The sequence below is a fragment of the Takifugu flavidus genome, chromosome 9 (assembly GCF_003711565.1).
Source record: "Takifugu flavidus isolate HTHZ2018 chromosome 9, ASM371156v2, whole genome shotgun sequence".
In the NCBI taxonomy this organism is placed as follows: Eukaryota; Metazoa; Chordata; class Actinopteri; order Tetraodontiformes; family Tetraodontidae; genus Takifugu; species Takifugu flavidus.
In genome coordinates, this window is record NC_079528.1 from 2,214,926 (window position 1) to 2,241,086 (window position 26,161).

General features: G+C 42.0%; 3 protein-coding genes and 1 long non-coding RNA gene across 13 annotated transcripts; 3 read left to right on the plus strand and 1 right to left on the minus strand.

The window, feature by feature from the left end:
* Positions 1-8,970, plus strand: anxa6 (annexin A6). 2 transcript variants are annotated; one of them, XM_057042374.1, is made up of 25 exons: positions 1-139; positions 801-854; positions 2,046-2,130; positions 2,235-2,329; positions 2,441-2,554; positions 2,638-2,728; positions 2,794-2,873; positions 2,955-3,011; positions 3,948-4,041; positions 4,177-4,272; positions 4,349-4,407; positions 4,739-4,861; positions 4,958-5,016; positions 5,589-5,667; positions 6,155-6,236; positions 6,324-6,418; positions 6,495-6,608; positions 6,831-6,921; positions 7,001-7,080; positions 7,259-7,312; positions 7,391-7,484; positions 7,572-7,667; positions 7,748-7,806; positions 7,882-8,019; positions 8,639-8,970. In XM_057042374.1, exons 2-25 carry the CDS (start codon positions 852-854, stop codon positions 8,696-8,698), a joined length of 1,998 nt encoding a protein of 665 aa, XP_056898354.1. In that variant the 5' UTR covers positions 1-139; positions 801-851; the 3' UTR covers positions 8,699-8,970. The 2 variants fall into 2 exon arrangements, with proteins under 2 accessions (XP_056898354.1, XP_056898355.1); XM_057042375.1 differs by having other exon boundaries at positions 7,882-8,004.
* Positions 8,971-12,711: 3,741 nt separating this feature from the next.
* Positions 12,712-21,399, plus strand: tnip1 (TNFAIP3 interacting protein 1). Of its 9 annotated transcripts, none has more exons than XM_057042368.1 (19): positions 12,712-13,008; positions 13,824-14,006; positions 14,470-14,613; positions 14,732-14,817; positions 14,904-14,963; positions 15,556-15,765; positions 16,062-16,156; positions 16,516-16,684; positions 16,828-16,977; positions 17,076-17,141; positions 18,219-18,350; positions 18,638-18,766; positions 18,853-18,987; positions 19,076-19,201; positions 19,321-19,404; positions 19,682-19,798; positions 19,913-20,038; positions 20,287-20,371; positions 20,520-21,399. In XM_057042368.1, the coding sequence occupies exons 2-19, from the start codon at positions 13,859-13,861 to the stop codon at positions 20,669-20,671; spliced, it is 2,214 nt and encodes a 737-aa protein (XP_056898348.1). In that variant the 5' UTR covers positions 12,712-13,008; positions 13,824-13,858; the 3' UTR covers positions 20,672-21,399. The 9 variants fall into 9 exon arrangements, with proteins under 9 accessions (XP_056898348.1, XP_056898343.1, XP_056898350.1 ...); XM_057042363.1 differs by having other exon boundaries at positions 19,682-19,732; positions 19,823-20,038; XM_057042370.1 differs by having other exon boundaries at positions 16,885-16,977; positions 19,682-19,732; positions 19,823-20,038.
* A 457-nt stretch (positions 21,400-21,856) lies between these two features.
* Positions 21,857-24,509, minus strand: gpx3 (glutathione peroxidase 3). The gene is made up of 5 exons (XM_057042381.1): positions 24,349-24,509; positions 23,238-23,388; positions 23,016-23,133; positions 22,591-22,690; positions 21,857-22,324 (listed from the first exon to the last, which is right to left on the minus strand). The coding sequence occupies exons 1-5, from the start codon at positions 24,430-24,432 to the stop codon at positions 22,112-22,114; spliced, it is 666 nt and encodes a 221-aa protein (XP_056898361.1). The 5' UTR covers positions 24,433-24,509; the 3' UTR covers positions 21,857-22,111.
* A 20-nt stretch (positions 24,510-24,529) lies between these two features.
* Positions 24,530-26,113, plus strand: LOC130530861 (uncharacterized). Its single transcript, XR_008951934.1, has 2 exons — positions 24,530-24,657; positions 25,208-26,113. It is a non-coding gene; the product is annotated as an uncharacterized LOC130530861 (long non-coding RNA).
* The last annotated feature ends 48 nt before the right edge of the window (positions 26,114-26,161 follow it).

Below are 26,161 nucleotides of genomic sequence, written 5' to 3' on the forward strand. Positions count from 1 at the left end.
GCCGCACAAGAGTGTCGTGACGTAACGCGTGGACACGTAACGGGACGCCGAGTCAGAGAGACGGAGCGGGTCCCGTCTGGAGCCGCTGCAGGAGGACCGGAGGACAGCTGTCGCAGGAGGACACCGACTGTCGGACACGGTAAGACATGGACATGGCTAACTTCTGGAGAAGTTTGCAGCGTCACCGTCAGCCGGGACACGAGCGTGACCGCATGATGTTTCATGTATTGCTTGGCCAGTCTTAACGGGGTGCAGTCAAGGGTGGGGCTCCTTCCAGAGGGCCCCGGCCAAACCTTCACCCCCACCCCCAGCCAAGATCTTGCCAACCTCGCAGGCTATTCTGGGAGAGCCTCACGTTTGTTTCAGACAAACCTGGACCCGAATATTCTGCTTTAACTGCAGAATTATCGTGATTCTAGAAGGATTCTGGTTGGGATCACACAGCAGTGAACCGAGCCAGATACCCAGCAAAGCCAGGTCCGGATCCAGACCTGGTATAACTGGTTTAACCCTCTACCACTCAGTAGTGGGTTATTTTTAACTGACCTTCGAATCCTCCTTTTGTGCTTTAAGTTAGTTTCAGCGCGTAAAAGAATCATTTTCTCTATAGTTTTTTTTATTTTTTTAAATACAAGCTGTCCCTCACAATATATCCCATCTGCTGATCTAGGACTTTAATTGAATTATAGTTTGTTTAAGGCACTAGAACAGCTATGAGTGTGCCCACTTCTACTAGACTCATTCATTCTGCTGCAGGGTTTGGAAATTCTTCAGCTCTAACTCAGCATTTGTGTTTTTAGAACTGAACTTTTGGATTTCTGCAGAGTTGACACAGAAGACCAAACCCAAAAATGGTAAGTTGGTAAAACGTCAAGGTTTAGCATTGTGATATGTGTTTTATTAAGTTTTGTGCACCTCGGAGCAGCTTTAATAAGCGTGAGGTCACCTTCCTCAGCAGCATACCTACAGCAGTGTAGGGTGTCACTGCCGTGCCTTTAGCAGTAATAAGTGCAGACTCAAAGAATAACGTAAGGCTTGTGGCAGATATCTGTTATCATTTTCCAAGCTGTAATTATACATGTAATAACCCAAATAATCGCCCAGAGTATGTAACGAATTCACGGCAGGAAATGTGATTAGTGCTTGTGTTTGTGGCTCGTTGCTATGTGTACGAAGCTCCCCAGCTGTTGTGGGGAGTCGCAGGGTCGCAGCATGTGCTGTGTGCAGTTTGGCTGCCTTCCACGGTGCTGCAGTAATCTCCCCAGCAGCAGCTGCAGGACGCGTATTCCTATATCTGGTAGTGAATAGGACCGTGTTGGTGTCGGATGACGGCGCTGTTTCCTCTGTTGTTACTTTTAATTTAAAACTGTTGAAACAGCCAGAGATCTTCTGAAGCCCCTGCAAAGACCTAAACCTAAAGACCAGAGTCCTGAAGTGGTCTGACAGTTTTCCTCAGGGGTGAAACAGGGGTAGCTGCTGCACTGACCTGGACTTTTACACTGCTTGCCCCATTTGCCCCTCCTCTGCCACATCCACGGACTTCAACTTTGCCCACCGTGCAAAGAATTCTAGGTTATGCAAATAATAGCAACGATCCATGAAGATCTGTATTTGGAACGTGTATCAAGTGATAAAAGTCCAAGATTTTTAATAAAGAGATCATATATACTGTCTACTTTACAGTGTGCTTAGCATGCTAGCTGTCAGTTTCTTTTTGGACTTTGGAAAAAATATATATTTTATTTTGTTAGTAGTAAAGACTCGTGGGTGCTGGAATGTTCCTCTGCCTCGTTTCAAGACACAGTCAACTTTGTTCCTTTGCAGCCACTGTAGTTAAAACTGCAGCGATTCAGCACTTTTTGGCAAGTGTGTTTCTAAAGTGCCGAAATGCTGCCTTTTGTTCACGTCATTTAAACATGCCAAAGATGTGAGGCTGCTTGCATAAATTAGTTTGTATGTCTGGGATCATACAAAACTTCAGATATTTCTGGCCCAGCTAATTTGACTGGGCTCAAACTGATGGTTTTATACATTGTTATGTGCAGGTGTTCAGAGGTACAATTACAGCTGCTCCTGACTTTGACCCCAGTGCCGACGCCGAGACCCTTTACAATGCTATGAAAGGGATCGGTGAGTGTGTCCACCCTCCAACACTAAAAAAGTGATGCTCAAATATCAGCAGGCAATGTCTGCGACTCTCCTCAGCATTTAAAATTGTGCCTCGTGTTCTCCAGGTAGCGACAAAGAGGCCATTTTGGATTTAATCACATCAAGAAACAACGCCCAGAGGCAGGAAGTCATTACAGCCTACAAAAACAGCTTTGGAAAGGTGAAATAACTTTGTATATAATTTCCAGACATATTATGGTGACATGGAATAACTTAAAATGATACGCCATCGTAATTTAAACTCTGGGTTTTGTTTTTGTTCTTCCAACAGGACCTGATTGAAGATCTGAAATATGAGCTGACTGGCAAATTTGAGCGTCTCATCGTCAGTCTGATGAGAGCCCCGGCCTACCACGACGCCAAAGAAATCCACGATGCCATTAAAGTAAGACCGTCACTAATGCCCATATTTGAAAGCCCCTTTTCCTCTCATTTAACTGTACATCGTACCCGATTCACTGTTTGCAGGGGGTCGGAACGAATGAAAAGTGCCTCATTGAAGTACTGGCATCTAGAAACAACCAACAAATGCACGAGATGGTCACAGCGTACAAAGATGGTAAGACGGATCTAAATGGGGCGTTGAATCAGTCGACAGTGTTTTACCTCTGTCTCTGTCTCCAGCCTATGGCAGCGACCTGGAGGAGGATGTGATCGCTGACACTTCAGGTCACTTCAAGAAGATGTTGATCGTCTTACTCCAGGTATGCTCACCGCCAGACATGATCTTTATATGAGGGTACACTTCCAACCACGAGACTGATCAGCATGTTTGATGGTTGCAGGGGTCCAGGGATGAGTCAGGAGTGGTGGATGCAAACCTGGTGGAACAGGACACACTGGTGAGAAATTAAGCTTGAGCAGTGGAGAAGCACAGCATGCTCAGTGAATTTACACTTTAAGGATAAACTTTGATATATATATGATGACAGTTTCAGTTTCCTGTTCATTATTGTTAGGTTCAGATGACCTAAAACATGAGAGAATCCATCCTGAGACACATCTTTTATTTAGATTAGGAGGTCGCTAGTTATACAGAATTCAAATGTGCCTAAAGGGAGGGGGGAAACACAAGATAGCAGGTCCCATACAAAGCAAAGACTGTAAACTATAATGGTGAGAATATGATTTAACTGATTGAATTAGCTTGGCTCGCATCCAGCACATTCTTCCATAACAGATACATAAAAGAAGAAATCCTCCTGCTTCTCGGTGTCCTCCTGTGTCATGCTCTGCAGCTCTATCTCCAGCCAATGTCACTTCCTAATACTCCTTACAGCGGCTGCATTCCGGTCGTCCTTGAACAGAGGTTTGAAGTGACATTAATGGGCAATGCCTGATAATCGCAATTTACTTTTTATTTTGCAAGCTTCTGTGCTCTGTGTTTTCTCTACTCCGTCACAAACGTCAGTTTCGAACATTAAATTAATCAGCGTCGTGTAAAACCAGCTGATGTGTCCGGCGTTCCTTCCCATTACCTCCCTGTTAAATTCCCATGGGAATCTTTTCCAACTGAATAAAGCCTCCTTTTCGAGCCGTCATTTCTGTTGACAACTGTTGTTTATCCAGCATAGTTGGAATTTACTGTCATTTGTATTAGATGTTTTGCAGGGTTTCCACAAGGACTGATGAATAAACATCTATTGCAGCGTTCTCTGTTTACCCTGCTACCACCCGACCTGCTCGCCTGTCTATGAAAATTCCTGATATTTACACTCACACCTGTTGCACATGTCGCACCTCACATTCATTGGTAACTGCTGTACCCATTTTATTAGGACTTGTTTGCAGCCGGGGAAGAGCAGTGGGGAACCGACGAGGCGAAATTCATCATGATCTTGGGGAACCGCAGTGTGACGCACCTCCGCATGGGTGAGAACATTAGAACAGTGGTGCACCTGAACTCTTTGACGTCGAACTGCAGCACACCAATTCAGCATCTTTGTTATACTAGAAAAGACATTAACGTTGCCTGGAAGCGTGTAATTAGGCTTTCTTTTCTCACAGTTTTTGATGAATATCAGAAGATTACAGAGCTGTCAATAGAGGACAGCATAAAGAATGAGCTGTCTGGGGACTTTGAGAGGCTGATGCTAGCTGTTGGTAAGAAACAGTGAAAGCAAAATCTGGTCGGGCAGAAGCATAAGCTTCCTATTTAACTTGTTCTCTCCTTATACAGTCCAGTGCGTGAGGAGTGTTCCCATGTTCTTTGCCAGGTGTCTTTATAAGTCAATGAAGGTAAACAAGTCCAAGATAAGATATGGGGAATCTTTTTTTCTTAGTGGCAAAGTGCAATTGATTGTTTTGATGTGATATACTGTATATAAACTTGATAAGGACCGCTTGAGGCCATTCCGTACTCTGCACAAGACAGGAGGTTCTTTGTTTTTTGGAGAATGCAAGAAAAAGAATAAAGTATTTTTAAGAAGAAAGTTCTGCCGAGCTGATACATTGAGAACAAGTTGTAAGAACAAAATTATATCATCAGTCCTGGGAATAAGAGCTAATTTCTTGCAATAGCCTTTCCAGTTGCCTCTGTGTCCTGAAAAGTTATCTCTGTTATTTCCAGGGTCTTGGAACAGCTGACAACACCCTTATCCGGATCATGATTTCCCGCTCTGAGATAGACATGTTGGACATCAGAGAATGTTTCCGTCTTAGATATGAAAAGTCACTTTATAACATGATCAAGGTTGGTTATCGAGGAGGATGTAGTTAGAGTGACTTCAGTTCAGTAATGATAACAGCCAATCAATAACCCAAATCTCTGTATGCTGAAACCGATCAGGACGACACGTCAGGAGATTACAAGAGGACTCTGCTTAATCTGTGTGGAGGAGATGACGAGTAAGTAGTCAAATGGTTGCAAGCTACAGCAGCAACCAGCAGGGGGCAACAAAACACTGTTTTAATGTGCTGTTACCGCCTGTATAGAGTGTAGAGTTGCGACATTTCCTTCACTACTGGTTTTCTCTAGTACTGCCTTCATAAACAGAAAACAGGGTCTCTGTGATTTAGTTAAATTATTTGAGGTTCAATTTAAAAAATTAGGATATAAAGAAAAACTAAGTGGTGGGATAGATATTCTCATTCTTCCAATAGATTATAAACAGATTCATCTTGGGCTGCAGTCACAGAACAGACTGTGAGTTTCTGCTGTCTCGATGCCTCCCACCTGTCTTTGGAGGGACTCTAGTGGTGATAGCAGACTCTCAGTGGTGAACCACTTAATTGTTTTAAAAAAAACACAGATTTTAGTCAAGCATGCATGTGCATCATAAAATGTGAGTACTCTCCGGCTGCAGTCCAAGTGAAAGCATTACTTTAAATAAGGTTACAGATTAAATTTTTTTTCTCTCAAATTTAACCAGACTGTCCTGTTAAAGGTTTCCTGTCTTGTTTCAAACTCAACATTGCAGTTTAGCAGGAGAATTCTTCCCTGAAGCTGCTCAGATAGCCTACAAGATGTGGGAATTAAGTGCCATGACCAAAGTCCAGGTTTGCCCCCCGCCCCATCTTCTCCCATTTTAGAAGCTTCTGCATGTTTGGCCATTGGCATGCATCCCAAACACTCACATCTAACAGGCTGCACCTAATGCTGTAATAGTTCTGTGTTTGCTTCAGACAGTGACGTTTGCATCCTGATGCAGTTCACGCAAATACAAATATTCACCTTTGCAACTGTGTGCTTATTAAACCATTTAGTGAATATCAGAATGATCCTGGTCAACAGGAACTAACCGAGCCTTTTCACTGTCAGCGTCATGGCCTCAGACGTTGTGTGGGCTCACTGTCCGTCAGTCAGGCGATCGTAATTCCGTATGATGTCTTCTCTGTGACCATGTCCGTGGATAATCTACGCATCCGTTTCTGTTGCGTGTTTTGCATATTGTTTTGAGCCTTTATTCTAAATGTTTTGTTGCGCAATTTAATAAAAGAAGGATAAGTGAATCTGCTTCCCCTAAAGCTGCTTTTGCTTCCTCAGCTGAGGCCAACCGTCCGCCCTGCAGCCAACTTCGACCCCGCTGCCGATGCACAAGCTCTGAGGAAAGCCATGAAGGGTTTCGGTATGCAACCCCAAAAGCTGAAGCTCCTTTATACAACATTAGCGCCACTAAAGGTGTTTTAGAAATGTTGCTCTCTAACATTCACAGGAACAGATGAAGACGCAATCATCGACATTGTAGCACAGAGAAGCAATGCTCAGAGGCAAGAGATAAGGCAGACCTTCAAATCCCTGCTGGGGAGGGTAGGGTCACAAGTTATTAATGAACACTAGTTGTTGCGCCAACTGCAACTAACATTTATGATTGTTCTGTCCTCAGGACCTGATGAAGGATCTCAAGTCTGAGCTGTCAAAGAACTTGGAGAGGCTCATCATTGGACTTATGCTGACTCCTGCAGAGTTTGATGCTAAAATGATGAAGAAGGCAATGGAGGTTAGGCTGATGCAAATGAATGTCAGGCTGCATGTGAGGCTATTGCTAACATTTAATGAATGTGTACATCATGAAGGGGAAAAGGGTCAATTCCTCTCCAAACTCATTTTCAAATAAATTATTTCTGACATTTGAAATCTTGACACTTTGAAAAGGGGATAAGAATTCCGATTTCTGGGCTTCTGTTTCCATTTATTTTTTAAATTTCTTCATTTGTGTCAGGGTGCAGGGACAGATGAACACGCTCTGATTGAGATTCTGGTTACCAGAAGCAATGATGAAATACAGGCCATGAATGCTGCTTATCAGGCTGGTGAGTAGGACACAAAAAGAGCCTAAAATCTCCTCATAGAGCCCCTCACACGCCATTCATTATGCACTTACATCCACAGCCTATAAAAAGACCCTAGAAGAAGCCATTCAGTCTGACACTTCTGGCCTCTTCTGTCGAATCCTTGTCTCTCTGGTGCAGGTATGTGAGAACTCTCAATGTCTGTAGTTTCCACACCCACTTCTGTCTGCAGTTTGTCTGAGTGTGACAAAGAACAGAAATATCAATTTAACAAGTGCTCTGAAAATGTCAACCTACAGCTGAGACAACCAAAGGTTCTTAATACACCAGAAATAATTGGTGTGTTTGATCTCATTAGGGTGCAAGGGAGGAGGGTCCTGCAGACCTGGAACGAGCTGACGCCGATGCCCAAGTGAGTCATTGTAAAACTTTACATTTTTGCATAATCTTGCCTTATAAATGGTAATGAAGCTCCACCGTAACTTGCCAGGAACTGGCGGCCGCATGCAATGCAGAATCTGATGACATGAAGGTGAAGTTCATGAGTATTCTGTGCACCAGAAGTTTTCCCCATCTTAGGAAAGGTAAAAGTTCACCCAGACACCGAAGGTTAAAGAAATATAGAAGGTTTCAACTGGTGGTAGCTGCTCATTCGTTCCTGCTCTTTACAGTATTCCAGGAGTTTGTCAGATTCTCCAACAAAGACATCGAACAGATCATTAAGAAGGAGATGTCGGGGGATGTGAAAAACACCTTTTATGCTATAGGTAATAATTGTCTAAATGCCACTATGATTTGCTACCCTGTAGGTGCTGACTGTGCTGAACTCACTCTCTGTGCTTTGCAGTTCGCAGCGTTAAGAACCAACCCTCCTATTTTGCGGACCGCTTATACAAAGCCATGAAGGTATTTGTTAATGTTTGACATAGATTTGATTTGGGATATTCAGTTTACTTCACCAACCTAATCTTCCCCCTGCAGGGCCTCGGTACAGACGACAGGGCGCTGATTCGGATCATGGTGTCCCGTAGTGAGATTGACCTTTTCACTATTCGCAAAGAGTTCAAGGAAACACACGATGTCTCCCTTCATGAATTCATCCAGGTAGAAACTATGATCGTAAGTCCCGGTCCTTGTCTACTAACATTGGTGTGGTGTGTTTACTGCCTCATCATCCGTCACCTGAGTGTTCTGCTGGAGTTTTGTGTGTTTGTCATGAGCCATTGTCTGTGCTGCTGTTGCACATCCTTTTTCTGCTGCTGTGGTGAGGTGGTGGGGTACAGCTTCCTTCGATGATTGATGAGTCGGTAGCTAGTGCACAGCTCTTTAGGAATTTCCCTGCTCCACTTCCTCTCTGCTGTGTAGTTGTGCAGAGACATTCTGTCTCCTAGAGACAAAGCTTGTGATATTACCTGCTTTAGCAGAACTATTAACAAGTATGGAGGAGTACTGATCATAACAGTTTAGACTGATGTGTACATAGTGTAATTATTATTGGTTATTAACTAAATTAACAAAAAAGGAATACTGCTGAAAAAACAGGTTTTCCTTTACTTTATGCTAACCTAAGCCAACTCCCTGTTTGTAGTTTTAAAATGACTGCACTGTGTTGGCTGTAAATATACTGTGTAAGATTGTTCACTTTCTTCCTTCCATTTAAATCCTAATTTTGTGGTGTGGAAAGTAGCATCTTTGCGTTGTTCATAGTGTGTTTTCTACTTTCTCTTTTTTTCTTCAGGGTGACACATCAGGAGACTACCGTAAAACCCTGTTGATCCTCTGCGGAGGGGAAGATTAACGCCTTCACATCACTGTGGCTCCTACTTCACCCCCTCCCAAAAAAAGCCTGAGCAGAGTGAAACTGCGATGGCTAATGTCAGTATCTGCTCCCTGCTCTCATGTGACTGCCGAGCTTCGGGGCTTTATTTGATTTTTTACGGTCAGCTGTTACATAAAAATGTTCACATTAGTTTGCGCTACACACGCGACGCAGACTGGAAGGTGTCCTCCTGTACGATGGCGTCGAAGTGTCATCTATGCCTTAATAAAGTGCTTTGTGCTATGTGTGAATCTTCCATGTTAAAATCTCTTTTGTCCAAAGTGGGGGCACAAAACTAGAGATGAAGTAAATAATCCTGTTTGTTTTAATCCACCTGATCAAACCAGGCCACTTTGGGCTGTTTCAAACCAACCTATTTATTTCTGCTCGCTGTTCTTGTCAGTGTCTCAACTCATTGCCTACGTATGCGCGCAGCTGTTGTTGGCCCGTCTCAGGGTTGAAAGAGGAAAGGAAAAAAAAAAGATGTTTTGTGTGGTAAGGAAATCCCCCACAGGCCTCCAAAATCCAAGGCAACAAATAAAGTGTGCAGCAGTCCCACTTTAAATGGCCCAGCCAGCCTGTCACTTGCCATCACAGATAATTATTTTTGTAGAAGTGTTACTAATAGACAGTTATTGTCTAAGTATTCACTGGTGAATTACCCTCCTGACAGCTGGGGAAGTGTGAGCTGCTGGGCTCAGAACAGTTTGTGCAGCATATATTTGGCTTCACTTACTGCCTGGCACTGACGGCACGAGAGGCCTCTCTGATGATTTCCTGTGCAGTCCTGATAACCTGCCGTGCTCTATGTATGTGGTCATACAAGGCCTCTTTCTGCTGTAGTGAAACTAATGTGTCTGGCCTGTGTGCTGGAAGCTTATGTGGTGTTTTGTTCTTGGGTTGAGTTGATCGGTGAAGACCGGCTGCACAGTCGGACACACAGCAGATACTGTTGAAACTCAGCATACAGTATCAGGCCATTTTACTAGGTTATGGGAATCCCCCAACTCTCGCACTGAATTTACTTCCCCCTCTTATTTGCCAATTTCCTAAAAAAAAAAAAAAAGCACCCCACTGACAGAAACGGAATAGCTCATTAAATTGTTGATTGAACAAGGGCCAGGTTAGATTTACTGTGTTAGCGCTGCGTTGTTTTTTTTTTTGCTACGTTTTAAATATGGGATGGTAAAGATGCGTCTCTCTATGCTGATAGATGGGGTGAACATGCTTAAATACCCCAGTAAACACTCCAAATCCATATCATCGATTTTAAACAAACTTTAAATTTTTATTTCTATCATTTGATAAGCCGACTGGAAGTCACATTCCAAATTTAAACTGTTGCGCAAAGAGGCAAAGTAGGGCTGGTTTCTGGTCTCAAGAGATAATGAAGATAAATTAAGTCTGGTACAAAACATCATTTTATACTCCAGATCTAATGACTCTCAGCTGCTCATGTCTACTGAGCAGAGACTGAGCCCCTTGTGTGCGGCAATGCAGCAGTGGTATTTAGCCTTTTTACTTAATCTACAGTATAAACCCACTTTTTTCTCTTTTGCAGCAACGGAAATATATTTTGGAATATTTTTATCAGGAAATTGTGTCAGCAATGTTTGGCTCCCCTCTGCACCCACCATGCAACGCGTTTCCTACTGCAGCATCGCAGCTTTTGCAGCTATTAGCAAGTTCAAGGGACAACGGAACTAATTTCACATCTTATTATCATGTTTCCAGACATATTAACATTGTCTTTAAAAACGTTGTGCGAGAGAACTTTAATAGATAAAGAGAACAAACAAATACAGTTCACACTCATAGACAAGCCTTTAAATGAGGTCCAGATAAGTTGGTTTGGATGGAGACTATAAAGGAAGTCTTGTAGCAAAGAATGCAGGAATAAAGGGTGGAGTCCCACCATTTAAAAGTTATAGTGAAGGCTATTGATAACTATTTATCAAGAATTGTCTTAAAATCAAAACCAGGGTCATGCAGACAGAAGGCAAAAATATCTGTGCTGAGCTGATGTAAACTGAGGAGTAACATCCCTGTTCATGCTCCTATAACTTTTAGACACAGTTCAATGATTACAATTATTTCCTTTGCCATTTTATACCAAAAAATTCAAATAAATCCAGCACACCTTAAAACGAGCCCCACGCAGTCCTCCACCAATTCAATATCTGGAAATTTAAGCCTTTGCCATTCGTTCTGCTCCACTTTCAGCCTGCATTTGCAACTTTCTTAATTTTTTGGAATATGGGTTCAGTTAAAAGGCTGTTAACCTGCTCAACGGCTTGTTCTAATTTCACTAAGATAACATTTGAACAACCACATGGAGAAGTCAGACTTCTGCACAGTTCCTTGTGTTTTCTTGTAGGATCTTTAGATGCCATTACTTGTGGTTTACGGAACCCAGACAGAACTCATGAGCAGCTTCATTGACTGTTTAGTTAGTTTTATATAGACTTTATTCTTTCATCGCCATCTCTATTCTCTCATGAAACTTTCGGGCAGACAGCTAATGTAGTTATTCTGTTTGGTAGTTTAAATTGACACCTTTGAATCTTCAAAAGAACTTATGTACTTATTACTCATAATACAAAAGATAATATCATTGATGCAGAAGGCACAAGCAATGTTTATACCAAATAATGCCACAGAAAATGTTTCTCCTGTGTTAACCACACAGGTTTTTCCTTTAAAGACTCCAAGGTTAATGTAAAAAAAATAATAAAAAAAGAAAAAGAAAAAACTGGAATGAATTGAGCACAGGCTAATGTTGGAGCTTGACAGTTCCAGTCCCACACCTTTACTTTGACTGGATTCTCTTGCTGTTCTCCTGTAGACCTTTCTGAGAAGTCCTTAAGCTTTTTCTTGTTGCTAAAGAATTAAACAAGGGGTAGACAAATCATACCTTATTTGGTATTTGTGTAAGTTGTTTCAGTGGATGGTTTTTCAGCTAAATACCACGAAACCTTGTGTGGTTAGGAGTAATTGTAGGAGTATCAGGCCAAAGGTTTCTCAATTTTGGACTTTGGTGCGTTTAGGAAATACATCTGTGAATTCCAAGTAGGTTAATTCCCACAAGATGTCACTATTGCTTTAAACTGCTCCTTTGTGGTAGGTCAGGGAGTTGTAATTAAATTAAGAAATTAGTGGATCATTGACTGATGATTGAATGTTTCTATGCTGCATAGTTACTTCACAATCTTCCGATGAGCTGGAACAGACTGATACATTTATGTTCCAAGAATGGGACAAGGTGACATTTACATTTCACAATATTACTCAATTAAAATAGTCATATTAGCTTCTCACAGAGAAATATCAACTACGGCAAATAATTTCTCTAATGAGCCTATTTAGAGAAATTCTAAGTCATAAATAAAGTAATTACTTATACGGTATTACTCTCTTGCTATGTTACTGTAAGAACAACATCGGTTTGAACAAATTAAATGTAAAGACATTGTAAAGACATTTGAAGCGAAGTGTCGACATTAAAACATGCATTTCTGAGAACTTAAGTGAAGCATTTGTTTTCCGCTAGTTCGTATCAACTAGATATTGACCTCGTTCTTTGGAAATGCTGTTGATGCAACAAGAGAAACTCCCCAGTAGGACATTTCTAAAATTATCAATGAAGAAAAACGAGGGAAACAAAGTTCAAACGGCTCATCAGACTATTGCACAATTCATTTGAAATGGTGGGGGATTATTTTACAAGTAAATGATTTTTATTTTAATAGGTCTTGTTTACCGGTACTTTTCTATCCTTCAAGTACAATTAAATACTTTAAGTGATGCTTTCAAGTGAATAATGATGTTTTATAGTCATAGCCAATGCCATTTATTAAATATAACATGGATTAATAACAAATTGGATCTTTTCTACAGACGAACTGGCGCCTGTACATTCCAATAAGAATCGGAGAGGACAAGCCACGCCCCTTACTTCCGCCTTACGAGCGCAGGATGGCTCTGTAGTCCATAGATTGTGATAATAACTGAGTTATGATAAACCACCTTTACCCATTCGAAGAACATTCAATCTGAGGCACCAGCGACCGCGGCTGTCTTTTAAACCAACCGAAGACAGCCGAAACGCAGAATAACGGGGCTGCAGTACCTACGGTGGCCGGCAGGGGATATTTGAAACGAGGCTGAGCGCTCGCTCTCGCTGGATCCAGTTCTAAAGATACATTCATGGGTTAAAGCACGGAGCAGTAAAATCACTTCCGCGATAGATGTCTGGGCAGAGAGACGAAAGGGCCACTTCCAGCTGAAAGGTATTCACACAAAAGGTACCTCTTTGTCTTTGATTTGCGATTTAACTCCGCTTTTCGACCGAGTCGCTGGATCGATAAAGCCACATCTGGTGGGTAAAATAGAGGAACTACTACCTTAGTCCCCTTTACTGTCATTAGACTGTGTTCCCCTGTGTTAGCTAGCCGACTGCTAACGAGGATGTTGCTAGCAATTTGCATGACAACAGCGAAAACTAATATTAGCTTTCTTCAGCCAATCAAGACAGATACGATTAGCTTTATTATGCTGTCTTTGGCTGTCTTTGGCTGTCGACTTTTGAATTAGGCGTTTGTGAAGAAAACTAAACCAGTTTGTAGTGTAATAGTCTATTTTCTTTTGTCCCTCTTAGTTGGGATATGAACGTTGCATTTGCTATAATTCACTACAAAATACACCATTCTTTCCAAGCCTTTCACTTTAGTTGCATAGCAGCAAAATAACATATATTTTTTAAAATCTTCCTTCGGTGGTCCCTAATTTAAATCCTGGACTTTTTATCTTCGACTTTAAGGCTCGTGTTATGATAAACAATGGGGGGGGGGGGGGGGGATTCTACCAGTGGAAAACCTTTGACTCGGGGGTTGTTATATAGCTGTGCTATGACAGTGTTTTCATAATGTTCTTTTCCTCATTCCGTGCTTCAGTTTTGCTTTTGCCTTCCTCTAGATGTTTATTGACATTTTACTCTTGCATTCATAATCAGAACCCGAATCGGGCTCAGTAACTTCCTGCAGTCGCAATGTATTTTTTTTTTTTTTTTTTTTTTTAATTCAGTGGGTTATTTTTCCTCCCACAGTTCAGAGGACAATGTTTAGGAATTGAAGGTTGGCAATGGAAGGGAAAGGTCCATACCGCATCTATGATCCGGGTGGGAGCGAGGTCAGAGCCAGGGAGGAGGCTGCCGGAGGATGCAGCTATCGACAGCTACTGGAGGAAAACAGCATACTGAGGGAGCGGATGAAGGGACTTAAAAGCTTAGGTAGGTTCCCGAAAGCAAAATGGTTACCGGTATCTTAAATCTGGGGATAGAGGTAATTTACATCTGCTGTGTGTCCCTGCTGAAGAATGTCTTGTTTTCCAGTTTGCCATACCAAAATAAAAAGAACAGCAGATGCCTAATGTTACTAGATTTTATGTATTTTTATACAACGCAAAGAAAATGTTCAGCGCCATGTGTCTGCAGTGGCACTATAAATACTTGTGGGGAAACTCCAAAGCAGTAAATGAGGTAGCATGTTGTAAAACCCGATGATCTGCATTTATTGAAATGTCTACATACCAGTAATGTGACTAGTCTGATTGTTTCTCTTTTGACTCATCCGAAGAAGTGCTGCGTCTATAGAATTTCTCACTAAAGTTGATCATATAGTGTTTGAGGACTGTTCAAGTCAAAAGATACACAGTGGTGTCAGACAGAGAAAAGATCTCCTGGTGCCCCGCAGGTGATTTGTTAGAAGAATCTCAGTCGGAGGCTTCAAGGCTTCGGCAACGAGTGGAGGAACTTGTGCGAGACAACGAGGCCCTCAAGTCATCCAGCTTTGCAGCTAGTCTGTGTATGGGAGGGCCTGTTCAGAGTGAGACACAAAGTAGGTCACATGGGCCACAAATTACTCTTTGATTTTGTAGATCGATTTCATAGTTTTCCTCAGTTCAGCTATATAAGTGTAACAACGTTTTCTTAACCGTTATTCCTGCTTATCTCAGGCAAAACCCGTTTACACCCTACTGCAGAGCAGGAGGAAGAACAAACAAGCTGTGTAGGGAAGACACTTCAGCCTGAGAAGCCCAATGTATGCAATTTTTAAATACATTTTTAAATTACAAATAAATTAGCATTGTATCATCTGACCTACAGCCAACTTTTGGGTTTTTACAGGAAGCCTCTCCCGAATTAGAGGTTGGGAATATTGATGCGAAGACCACAGATGCCTTGACTGTACGTACCCAAACCCCCATGTTAGTTAAGACAAAGGGATGGGAAATGGTGATACTTAAGTTATCTATTTAGACAGAGAGACAGATCAGAAGATACACTGCTAATCATAAATACAGCACGTGGTTGGCTGTTGTGTCAATGTTTGCCCAAAGTGATGTTTAAACTACAAATTTCATGAGTCATTGACAAACTCAGTACTGGGATAGCCTTCCTGAGTCTTCCTTGGGAAAGTCCAAGATTATTACGGACTAGAATTGCGCAACTGAGTCCTTAACTTGTTACATCAAGGGAATGGGTTACTAGGATACTATACAAGAGTATTTTAGGTACACACATTAAATCTAATGGTACTGACTGATCTAATATACGTTTTATATGAACTAGGCCAGAATATTTTTGGTTTCAGTTAAAGAGTTTTCATTGTTTTACACTACATTGAATATAGCAGGAAAAACTGGTTCAACGTATCAAATCCTGCCGGTACGTGTCATGGAAATGGCATCAAGATGACTCATTCCATTTGTCCTGACACATGCTGGGTCATTTTAAAAGGAATCTCTGGCTCTGATCTCATCTGTTCCCATCTTTACAGGCCGGGTCGGCAGCAGGAGTTATCCCGCTCCTGCCTCAGGAGAACATCGAGCTGGCGAGCCAGCTGAAGAGACTCGAGAGCTCTTTCAGTATATTCGCAGAGGAGTCCAACCCCAACCAGCTGTTGGCTCACCTCGGTCGGATGGCTGTAGAGTTTCACCATCTTTCTTCTAAAGTGCAGAAGAATGAACAGAGGACCTCCCTCCTACAGGTAGGAAGCCTAATGACTGGTGGTCAATGCCCATTTTGTGTTTCTGCCTCAAGGTAGCTTCTTAGGATAAAGTTGTCGTTTTGCCAGCAATGGGAATAACTTGAGACGTAGGACTTCCAGTGGCATATTAGGCTCCAGTTTAGGAATGATTATGTGGTGTTGTTGGTGCGATAGTTATAATCTGAAAATGGAAACTCCTCCTTTGTGATATGTGCCTTTAAATATTTATCACAGTCTTTATACAGAATATGAGCATGTTTTATTACTCACAGTGCCTTTCCTTTTACGATATTCAGACTCTCTGTGAGCAGCTCAGGCAGGAGAACAATGAGCTCCGAAAGAAAATGGAAGAAGATCATCTCATCAGGAATCGAGACTTGGAACATCTAAGGTGATTTATAGTTCTCTCTTTTTTTCTTCTTCTATTGTTAGGCTGAAACACCATCCAATAAGGTCCCATTCTAAAAGGGTCTTGTACAAAGATCACTACTGCTTATTCATTTGGGCTGCTCTTACCTACTAAATTTGGAATAACATCCTCACTCTTAGAGGTTCCTCTGACTGGTTTACATCACCAATGCTGACAGCCGAGCATTCTCTTACATTTTGCGGGAAGTTGTTCTGCTTTCAGTTTTAGCCAGCCTGTATTGTAGGGTCTTCCCAACGGTCATCCCAGACTATTCCAAAACACGAACACATGCTGGTAATGCTCCAAACAGGTTCCATTTTCACTTTCTGGCCTGATTTCAGGCAAGAGAATCAGAAACTGAAGGAGTTGGTGACGGGTGGAGTGGCGGCAGCGACGCCTGGATCATCCTCAGTTCCAACTGATGCCGAAGCTGCAGAGGCTAAAGAGGAGCCGGTGAAGGAGGAATCGCCCGCCGTACGGCCCAAGATGGAGGTCAGCACACCCCAGAAGGTAGGGAAAATTATACTAAAAAAACAACAACATTTTACTACTTGGTGTCTTTTTAATTTACAGTTATTTACACATGGTTTGTACAACTTTCTTGGCTCTTATTTAAAATGGGTTTTTCTTTTCATTTCCTCAAATCAAAATAGACACTATTGATGAACTTCCCTATTCGAGTAATGAAGGAATATTTTTGCGTGCTGCAGAGTGGAAAAGCTGCAGAGAAAACCCCATCTAAGCCCTGTGATGTGGAGGTATATGAAAAGAAGATCAAGCTTTTGGAGAAGCAGAGAAAGGATGTGAGTCTATTGTTCTTACTGCTCGTCCCTTTTGTGCCATTGGGGAAAACTTGTGGTCGTTTTTTTCCCAAGTCTCACTGTTTCACTGCCTTTTACAGGTACTAGAGGTGAACAAACAGTGGGACATTCAGTGGAACGCCATGAAGTCACAGTTTGAACAGAAGGTACTGTAATGACTCCATTGTGATGGAGAGTGTGGGAAGATGCTGTGTACTTGGCTGATTTACAGTTGCAGAATGAGAGCTACAACCTATTTCTCCATGGCAAACTTCTTGTAGCCCTTTCGTAATCGTTTTGCTTTCACTGGCATATAACAAAATTCAAAATTACAATGAGTTCTTAAGATTCTCAACAAAGCACTTTAAAATGTCAGTAGAAATATAGATAGATAGATAGATAGATGATAGATAGATAGATAGATAGATAGATAGATAGATAGATAGATAGATAGATAGATAGATACTTGTACGTTGTGAAGTGTCCTTTAGTCCCTGTAAAAAACATGTTGTAAAGGCCAATGAAGGTCTAAAATAACAGTTTTGTGAACTGTTTTCAGCTGCCCAGTGACCAACAATGTACATTAACACTAATAACAGGTCAGAATTAGCTTTAAAGTTCTTTACCAAGCAGGAAAAGAGGAGTGCAATATCTTACCATAGAGCTTTAGAATGTAAAGTGCTGCATCGTTTTTAAATAAAAGCTAACAGGGGTTTAGCATGCATGTCTGTTGAGTGCATTTTTTATAAAAATAATGCATTCAATTATTTTGCTTCTCCTGTGGAAAAAGTGTAGTCATGTTGTAGTTTGCTATCTGAAAGTATCTTAACCACCAAGCTTGTCACACCTTTGTAAAAATTCCCCTCACCTCTCTCATACCTTCTGACTTCCTGCTGTGGTGCAGTCAGAGGGCAGATACGCGCACACAGACACACATACATGCACCAAACTCAAACAAACCTACATTGACACTGTTTTGCGAGACACGATGCAACCTTGGGTCTAAACCACACAACCATAGATATATCCATTTGCGTCATTGGGGTTCTTCATAGTTAACACCAAAGCACATTTGCTTATGTTATTTGTGGTTTGGTTTTTATTTTGTTAACTCTTAATTTGTTTCATTTACATCATCTCTACCGAAGAGCTCGTGTCACCAAATTGCGTTGTTGATATTTTTGCGGTTTGTCTCTGAGATCTCGTCTCTGCAAGCAGGTAAACAAGTTCACGTTGTCCATCAGATTACAGATCTCAGACAACGATTGGCTGAGTCCCAGAAAACTGTGCTGGAGCTGGAGGCAGAACGAGAGCAGAGGCAGCGAGACTATGACAAGAAGCTGCTGTTGGCCAAGTCCAAGATTGAAAATGTACAGGTGAGACTGGGAAAACAAAAGGGTTTGACCCAATTCTGAGCTCTGATCTTTAAGCTTTGGCTGGGATAGTGATGGAGTTTTATTTTCTGTTAGTAAAATCTGTACAAGCGTGTGCGTTTGTTGGTTCAAATGAGGAAATGAAACGGTGGAGCTGGCAACAGGTGGCTCAGGCTTAGCAGTTGATATGTCTGCTGTATCTTTTGTTTTTACCGGTGCCAGTGTACAGCCTAACAATAGCAGGACACGGAAAAGAAAACGTGTTTTTCAAGCATGTCTGCGTGTTTCAGGGTGAGAAAGAGTGTCTCAACTCTGAGACCACGGAGCTGAAGCAGAAGATTCGCTACCTGCAGGATCAACTGCTGCCCCTGAGCAAACAGAGGGAGTATCAGGAGAAGGAAATTCAACGCCTCAACAGGGTGAGTGTGGAACACCTGTGGAACAGGAAAAAACAAAACAATGATCCGCGCCTATATGTGGTCATGTTGGATTTTTCTCACATTAGGCTTTGGAAGAAGCCTTAAACCTTCATTCACCTTCATCCTCCCAACAACCACCTGGCCAGGGTAATTTTGCCGACGCTGCCAACAATCTGAAGAAACAGGAACTGCTGACGCAAATAGCAGTGCTGAAGGAACAGGTCAGATATTGTGTGGATGGCACAGAAAGTTTCAGGGCTTCTGTGGCAATAGTGGGATGTACTCCTCATTTATATGTCCCAACTTCAGGTCAAAATTTTTGAGGAGGACTTCAGAAAAGAGAGGAGTGACAGAGAGCGAATGAATGAGGAAAAAGAAGACTTGAGGCGGCAAGTCGAGAGACTGCAGGGCCAGATTACTAATCTGACCAATCAAGTAAGATATAGTTACTGCATTTATTCTCCCGTATGTGGCCTCGCGTGACTTAGCAAAGGCCTCAGTTTGACTTGAGTTACGACTGAACTGCTCTCTTAAACTTTTATTTTTTGGCTCAGCTTCATCAGGCGCAGAATGAGTGTCAGAGAGAACGAACGGAGAGATGCAAGCTGGAGAGACTGCAGATGCAGCATCATAAACAGGTACTGCTGCAGCCAAGAGTAGCACAGTGTTGCAGATAGTGCTGTTTATTTTATTGTATTTTTGAATGAAGTGGTACCACCAGATCAGGTAGGTGGCTGAGATGGCCGACAGAGCCAGAACTCAGTTTCTCTTTAAACCTTGCAGATTAGCGCCCTCTTGTGATAAAGTGCAGCCCCAACAAGGAGCTCACAGTAATAAATTTAATGAGCACATCGGTACTCCAGAACTGAGCCTCGCTGTGGCATCAATGACTGTCAGTGCTTTTGGCATCATCAGGTGGAACATTTTCACTCCACTGTGGGAGGCGCAGCCGCTGCAGGGTCGAAGGTCAGCAGTGGCCCCTGCCATGACAGGGCCATCAACAGTAGGAGCTGTACACAGATCAGGGATCACGTGTGTACTTATGATCCCTCATAGGGGCAGCAGCAGGAAAGACGTACCTCAGACCCTACGTCAGGCTCAGTGAATGGCCCGCTGAGCCCTCCCTACTGTGGTCCCTTTGTGCAGGTGGGACCGCAGGGCCTTGAGGGCTGGCCCATACACTTCCCTCCCCGGATGCCCAATGCACCAGGCGCCACAGCCGCAGCCACCGCAGCACCACCCCCTGTACGAGACTTCCAGCCTGTCACCCCGGTAAGGGTCCTCAAAGGTCCCTCTGTCTCTGGAGTGATTCTGGTACACTGAGAAAAATGGGCTCTTTTTCTCTTCCTCTATTTCCCCCTATCCATTGGAAGCATTATTCAGGCACAATCAGGTCTACTTGTTGCTCATAATCAATAATCATTCTTGGCTTCTGGCAAAACTTTGAGGGCTGCTTGTTGTGGTGAATACGTGCATTTAGTATTTTGAACTCAGACCCCCTCGTCATCTATTTTGGTCAGGGTTTTCCATGGCAGTCATCATTTCCACAGCCCAGAGGAGCCAGAGCAGTGGGCGAGAGTTCCAGACCACCACCAGAAAACGCAGGTATGAGGCCATCATACACCTATCAGTCATTCATCCTCTCATAGCCTCCATTACTGCTTTGGTATTTTCTCACTTGTTCTGGTTTCTATCAACCCAACTGAAATGTGCGCAGCAGTGACGATTGTGGTGCTCTTCTGTGCGTCTGTAGATCAGCCTGGTGCAGCAACAGCAGCAGCAGCTGGAGGAGGAGGAGGAGGGGGAGGAGGAGGAGGAGGAGGAGGAGCAGCAGCAGCCGCGGGGACGGGAGGAACAGGATTTGGGAAAAGGGAGCGTCAGAATATTGACCCTGGAAAGCACTAAATGCATCACTGTACCCACCTGTTGGAGTCTGGGTAGTAGCATGAAAACAGTTTGTTTTTGAGTTGACAAGGTGTGATTTGATCTATAATTTTCCTACCGAACTGTAGATATACTATTGTAATGTTGTTTATACTTGGGTTTTATAAGGCTATTTGTGAGACACTTCACTATTCTGAATACATGTGGTTTTTTGTTTTTTTTTAATCAGACGGAAGTAATCTGTTAAATATGTTGGAATAATTTAACGTTCTGTTTCATGACATACACCTATGCTATAGTCTCTCTGCAAATGTAACACATGACACTTGTAGAGCTAAAGTAAGCCATTCCCCAGTATGATGAAGACTGCACTTATTCATTCCAACGATGATTCTATTGGTACATTAAATCAGAATTTACAATGTAAACATTGATTTCTGCAGTACCATCAATGTTATAGAACTGTCCCATGTGTGTAAATGTTCAAAAGTGGTTGTTGAAATACAATAATTTGGGGAAATGAGTCATACCAAAAACATGATTGTGATTGATAATTTATTTATAATCTGCTGTTTTGATAGTTGCATTGACTATATGTAAATCATTGTCTTTAGTAATGCTGTTCTATGTTGTTGTGTAATCCCAATATTGTATTGTAGATATTGACATTGTATGTTTGTATGAGACATACAAGCCTTTTTTTTTCCATTATGATGGACCTAATCTCATTAAACAACACTTTTACTTGACCACACTGGATTCGATCGCTCATTCTGACACTCTTTTCCATGTATCAGGATTAGCGCCGACATCTCTTCAGCCTGCTCTGTCACAATTATGTGAGTTGTCATCAGCCTGGTGCTGAAATTAAATTATTTTTAGAAGATTCCAGCATCTCGGCCTTACAGCCAATATTACCTGGACAGCTCCTCACAAGGAAGACACTGCACAGTCATAGTTTTTCATCAGATTCACTTCTAAACATGATCCTGATGGTCAAGAGCTGAAATGAAGCTTCTCTTGAAGGTTTCATTGTAAATGCTGCCAATTGTATTTTCTTAGCTTGTAGCTCTTTTCAAAACTTTTTTGTATCTTCACTGGTTAAATAAAAAAAAAAAACGTTTACTAGCATGTCACCCTGATCATTCATGTTTACACTTCATTGTTGAATCAAATGGAGGTTTATTCTGAAAGAAAAAATGAGACTTTTGAATGCTTTTTTCATGATTTATTATATTAATGTCCAACAGGTTCTGAGATGAGAAGATGGAAAGACACTGTTGGATAGCAGGGCAGCCTGAATGCACTAAAGAGCTGCCCTGATCAACAGGATCAAAATAGGCACCACAGAGTTTCTGCTTTCAAGCCTCTTTTTCATTCACCATCCCATTTTCACGGTCAGAACGTGTTGACATTGCTTAATAATGCTAACTCACTATTTTCACTACGATGGAATAAAATCTAATCCAAAATTTTATTCTCATGCAGGTGCTTGTAAATGTCAGCCCTGACTTCAGGCACTTCGATCGATGGGTGCCACCTCATTATTGGCTTCCCATCCGGTCCCACAAGGAACTTTTCAAAATTCCATTTGATGTCGCTGATCCTCATGGGCTCCCAAAACAACCTGCCCACATGGTCGCCAAGGTCCCCTCCGACTGGAGAGCAGGAGTTCTGCACATGACATTACAGAGGACATGAAAGTAAATAACCTCTGTATGGAGACTTAATAATCAGACACACGAAAAAGGAGTGACTTTTTTGAGAGTGGTGAATTGCACATTGTTGCACATAAATGTGAGTACTTGCAAAAAAAACAATGCCTTAAAATGTAAAATGAGTAAATCCCACTTTAAGGGACCGCTTACAATACCGTCACCAACCATGAGGGGGCGTCCCCATCACGTGAAAAGCCTTCAGAAATGCAGAGGATCATTTACCTTAAGGAAGGTGTAAACTCCTTGTTCATTCTCTCCATTCACGTCGTCCTTCGAAAACAGCTGGAAGTTTGGCACGAATCCTTTGCCTGGTCTAACATACCTGGAATCCGGGAAGAGGGCAGTGAAGGTCTGAACACTTTGTAAATGGACAGCAGGCCGACATTTTCTTTAAGACAATAAATCTACAGTGGTTGGGCTGCGTACTTTAAAAAAAAAGGTCATGGAACCCGAGATTACTTCTCTGCATGCGCGCGCGCACACACACACACACACACACACACACACACACACACACACACACACACACACACACGGGTTTTCTAGATGAAATGAAGCCATGTTGACTGACAGGATCCACTTCTAAAGGTTCTGTTACTGAACATGTTTCAGTAGATTACAGAGTAACCCAACTCAGCGTTTCTCACTTTAATCCTGGCAGAATTTCAGCAGGTGCTCCTGGCTCCTGTTTCCCGAATTGGTTGGAGGGAAAGCCGAGAATGATGAATCCACAATCTCTCAGCTCTTCCTGTAGTGCATTCAGATCTGATGGCCAGTGTGGGGAAAAAATAAAATAAAAAAAATTACTAAGACGCGATTCATTTTCAATAGGAACTGAAGGTTCTGACGTGCGTGGCGCCTCTTCTCACCTTTGTACTGGTAGGTGTACGATCAGTATGTGGCGACATTGACAAAGAGGACGAACTTTCCTCTGAAATCGCTGAAGTCCACTTTGAGGGGCCCATTTAGAACCTGGGCACTGTAGTCGTAAATGGTACCATTGGTCGTTGGATCACAGAACTGGTTATACAGACACAGGCAAGGTTAGACAGCGTATCTACTGCACAATAACCTGCATGTTTAGACTAAATAATTACTGTTTCAGGGGTCAATTTTGGTTTCCATTACACTTTAGAACGCTTGCTGGACAAAGATAATTGCAAATAGCTCAGACCTGATGAGATGCTGACTCATCTGCAAGATTCTGTTACGTTTTAATCAATCTGTGTTAAAATATGTGTCAATATTGGTACAGACAGCTACAAAGCAGATCTACATGAACAAATTTTACAGTTTAGGAACTTGCTTCTGTTACACTTTTTATATATAAAGTAAAATTCCGATGTGACACATATCAAATCCTGAAATGAACCTGCGTTAGTAGTTAACATCAAGTAATGTTAAATAAATGTTGATGAAAAAAGTTCTAGAAATAACCTTAACCTTTGATCTTTCTCCCAATTCTCTTGTTGTGCTCCAAAATGTGAGTGTGCAGTGCAAACAGAACAAGAGAGCATTGCTCTCAGAGTCCGAAGCACCGTGACGACATTCACACATCTATTATCCTTCTCGTCTCTTGGGTCCCTGGAGTGAGTCCTTGATGATACTAATGCTGCATTAACAAATCCTACCAAAATTGCAGGCTGGCCTTTAAAACAATGTCAAAGCAAATTTGCAAAGCCCTTCAATATACACACGCGGAACATAAGGATACTCTGTGTTTGTTAGCAGTGTCAACTAGTAATACAAATAACAACGCCCAAAACACATCATATTGATTTAAGCAGAACAAGAAAAAAATGAAAAAAAACAAAATCAAAGAAACCACAAAAACCTACTTTACAATCACTCAGTCAGTCCTTCATTGAAAGATCTATATCTAGATCTATATCTATTACAAAAATCCAGAAGTGTTGAAAACTGACTGTAAATGTAATCCCAAGAGAAGAAATAAAGTTTAGGGCGATTATCGACAGGCACCTGCTTGAGCGGAACTTCCAGGCTGCTGCAGGACCCCAGCAGGGCCAACAGCGCCAGCGGCAGCGGCAGGTAGGAGCCCCGCATGGTGGTCGTCCGCCTCCGTCCGTCTCCAGCGAGGTATCACTGCGCCTCTGGATGGACTTTACGCCTTCTGACGGGGGGCGGGGCGAAGGGGCGCTGACGCCACTGCACTTGCTGACGTCACTGCACTTGTCACGGTGTTTTATCCATCATTAACGAGAAAAATTCAGACAAATGTGGTGGTGCATGGGTCTCTTTAGTTCTGACCAGCATCCTCGTCCCCACTCGGTATGTGTGTAGCTACTCTATTTGTCCATCCAGGCAGTTGAGTCTCTGTCGACTCTAAGCAATCAATATGATCTACCAGCAGAATAAGTAATCCTCTGCGTCCAACCTAAGGGGATAAATGCAGAGGATTACTTATTCTTAGATACCGTAGTGAAAATTAAATGAGTAAAATACCTTTTCACCAATTTGAGCATTTGTCTCGTTTTTCCGGAGCGGATTAATTTGTTATTTTATGAAGAACGTTTCACATTTGACTAGGACAATTAGCAAATATTGTCTCTGAGTCGAAAGAAGAAATTGTCTCTCCCTTAAAACAAACATCTCCAATTGGATCTGAGGTGCAGTGAGAGTCTTCACCCCTTTTCTCCCCATTGCAGAAACATATTTATCACCTTTAGAGGGTTTGGTTTCATTGGCAGCTCTCTGGCATACCGAATGTGGATTGATGAAAGGATCTAGTTTGATATTTTTCTTGTTTTTTAATAGTTAAAGGTTCAGAAGACGTTCTGACTGCAATTCTAAATGGAGTCTTTTACCTGTCCTCAACCAGGGAGGACTTCTGTTGTCTGAACTTTATTTCACGGATCACTTCTCTTCTCCGGGATCAGCCGTTGCCATGGTGACCCTGCCCTCAGCCGTTGCCCTGTGTTACTCCGCAGGCCCCTCTCTGTTGCTGTCGGAACACGTCACTGTCCCAGGCAGCAAAAGGAAATAACAGCGGAACACAATTAAAAAACACTGGATCAAGAAAAGGATCAAGCAAAATTAATTTTCTAGCCTTTTTAATTTTCTAGTTTATGCCATAACTTCAAGTTCTATTAAAGGTACCTTTGGTTTAGGCATGACAATCTTGTAAAGCCAGAGTGTTCTTACATTTGTTTATCTTTAATCAGAGATTTGCTAAAAATTAAAACCTTCCCACTTTTTAAATCTGTTTGTACACGTGAATGATTAATGAATGTAGTTTTAGTCACATAATCACCTTTATTGTCATTGCCCAGCAAACCAAGTACAGCAACTTGCTTGCACAGCTATCAAAATAATTGCCTCAATGTATTTAGTTTAAGGTTATTTCTTTCTAATCCCACTGGGGGCTTGTGGATTTATGCTGAAAGGACACACAAAAGGTAAAGTCATAAACTGTGGTGTATTGCCAGCTAGCAAAAAGTCTTTAAATTTATATTCTTCATGTTTTATTTTCAGACTGTGACATTTGAAAACAAAATGTGCTGTTCTAGTGTCATCTACACTGTCCGTGGAATTCAAATGTAAACAACCGAATGTAGACAAATTCCTTACTAATCTTAATTCTTCACTAATCTTAAGTGTGGATGCATTATGAATCTTTTATTTGTATTTTAACATTTCCATCTGCAAGTGGTTTTTTAAATATAAAAGCAAAAAAAAAATTGCTGCGAAGTGTCGGTGCCAAATAAAGTAGTCAATAAAACCCAAACACCTGTGTCCCATCCTCTCGTTCATCACTTAATGAATTTAATCCACA

Coding starts and splice junctions, on each gene's coding strand:
- anxa6 (XM_057042374.1), top strand. Junction 2,729..2,793: donor GGTCACAGCGTACAAAGATG/GTAAGACGGATC, acceptor CTCTGTCTCCAG/CCTATGGCAGCGACCTGGAG. Junction 7,313..7,390: donor GAGCTGACGCCGATGCCCAA/GTGAGTCATTGT, acceptor GTAACTTGCCAG/GAACTGGCGGCCGCATGCAA.
- tnip1 (XM_057042363.1), top strand. CDS start 13,859: ATGGAAGGGAAAGGTCCATACCGCATCTATGATCCGGGTGGGAGCGAG. Junction 16,157..16,515: donor CGAGACTTGGAACATCTAAG/GTGATTTATAGT, acceptor GCCTGATTTCAG/GCAAGAGAATCAGAAACTGA. Junction 19,202..19,320: donor TTACTAATCTGACCAATCAA/GTAAGATATAGT, acceptor TTTTTGGCTCAG/CTTCATCAGGCGCAGAATGA.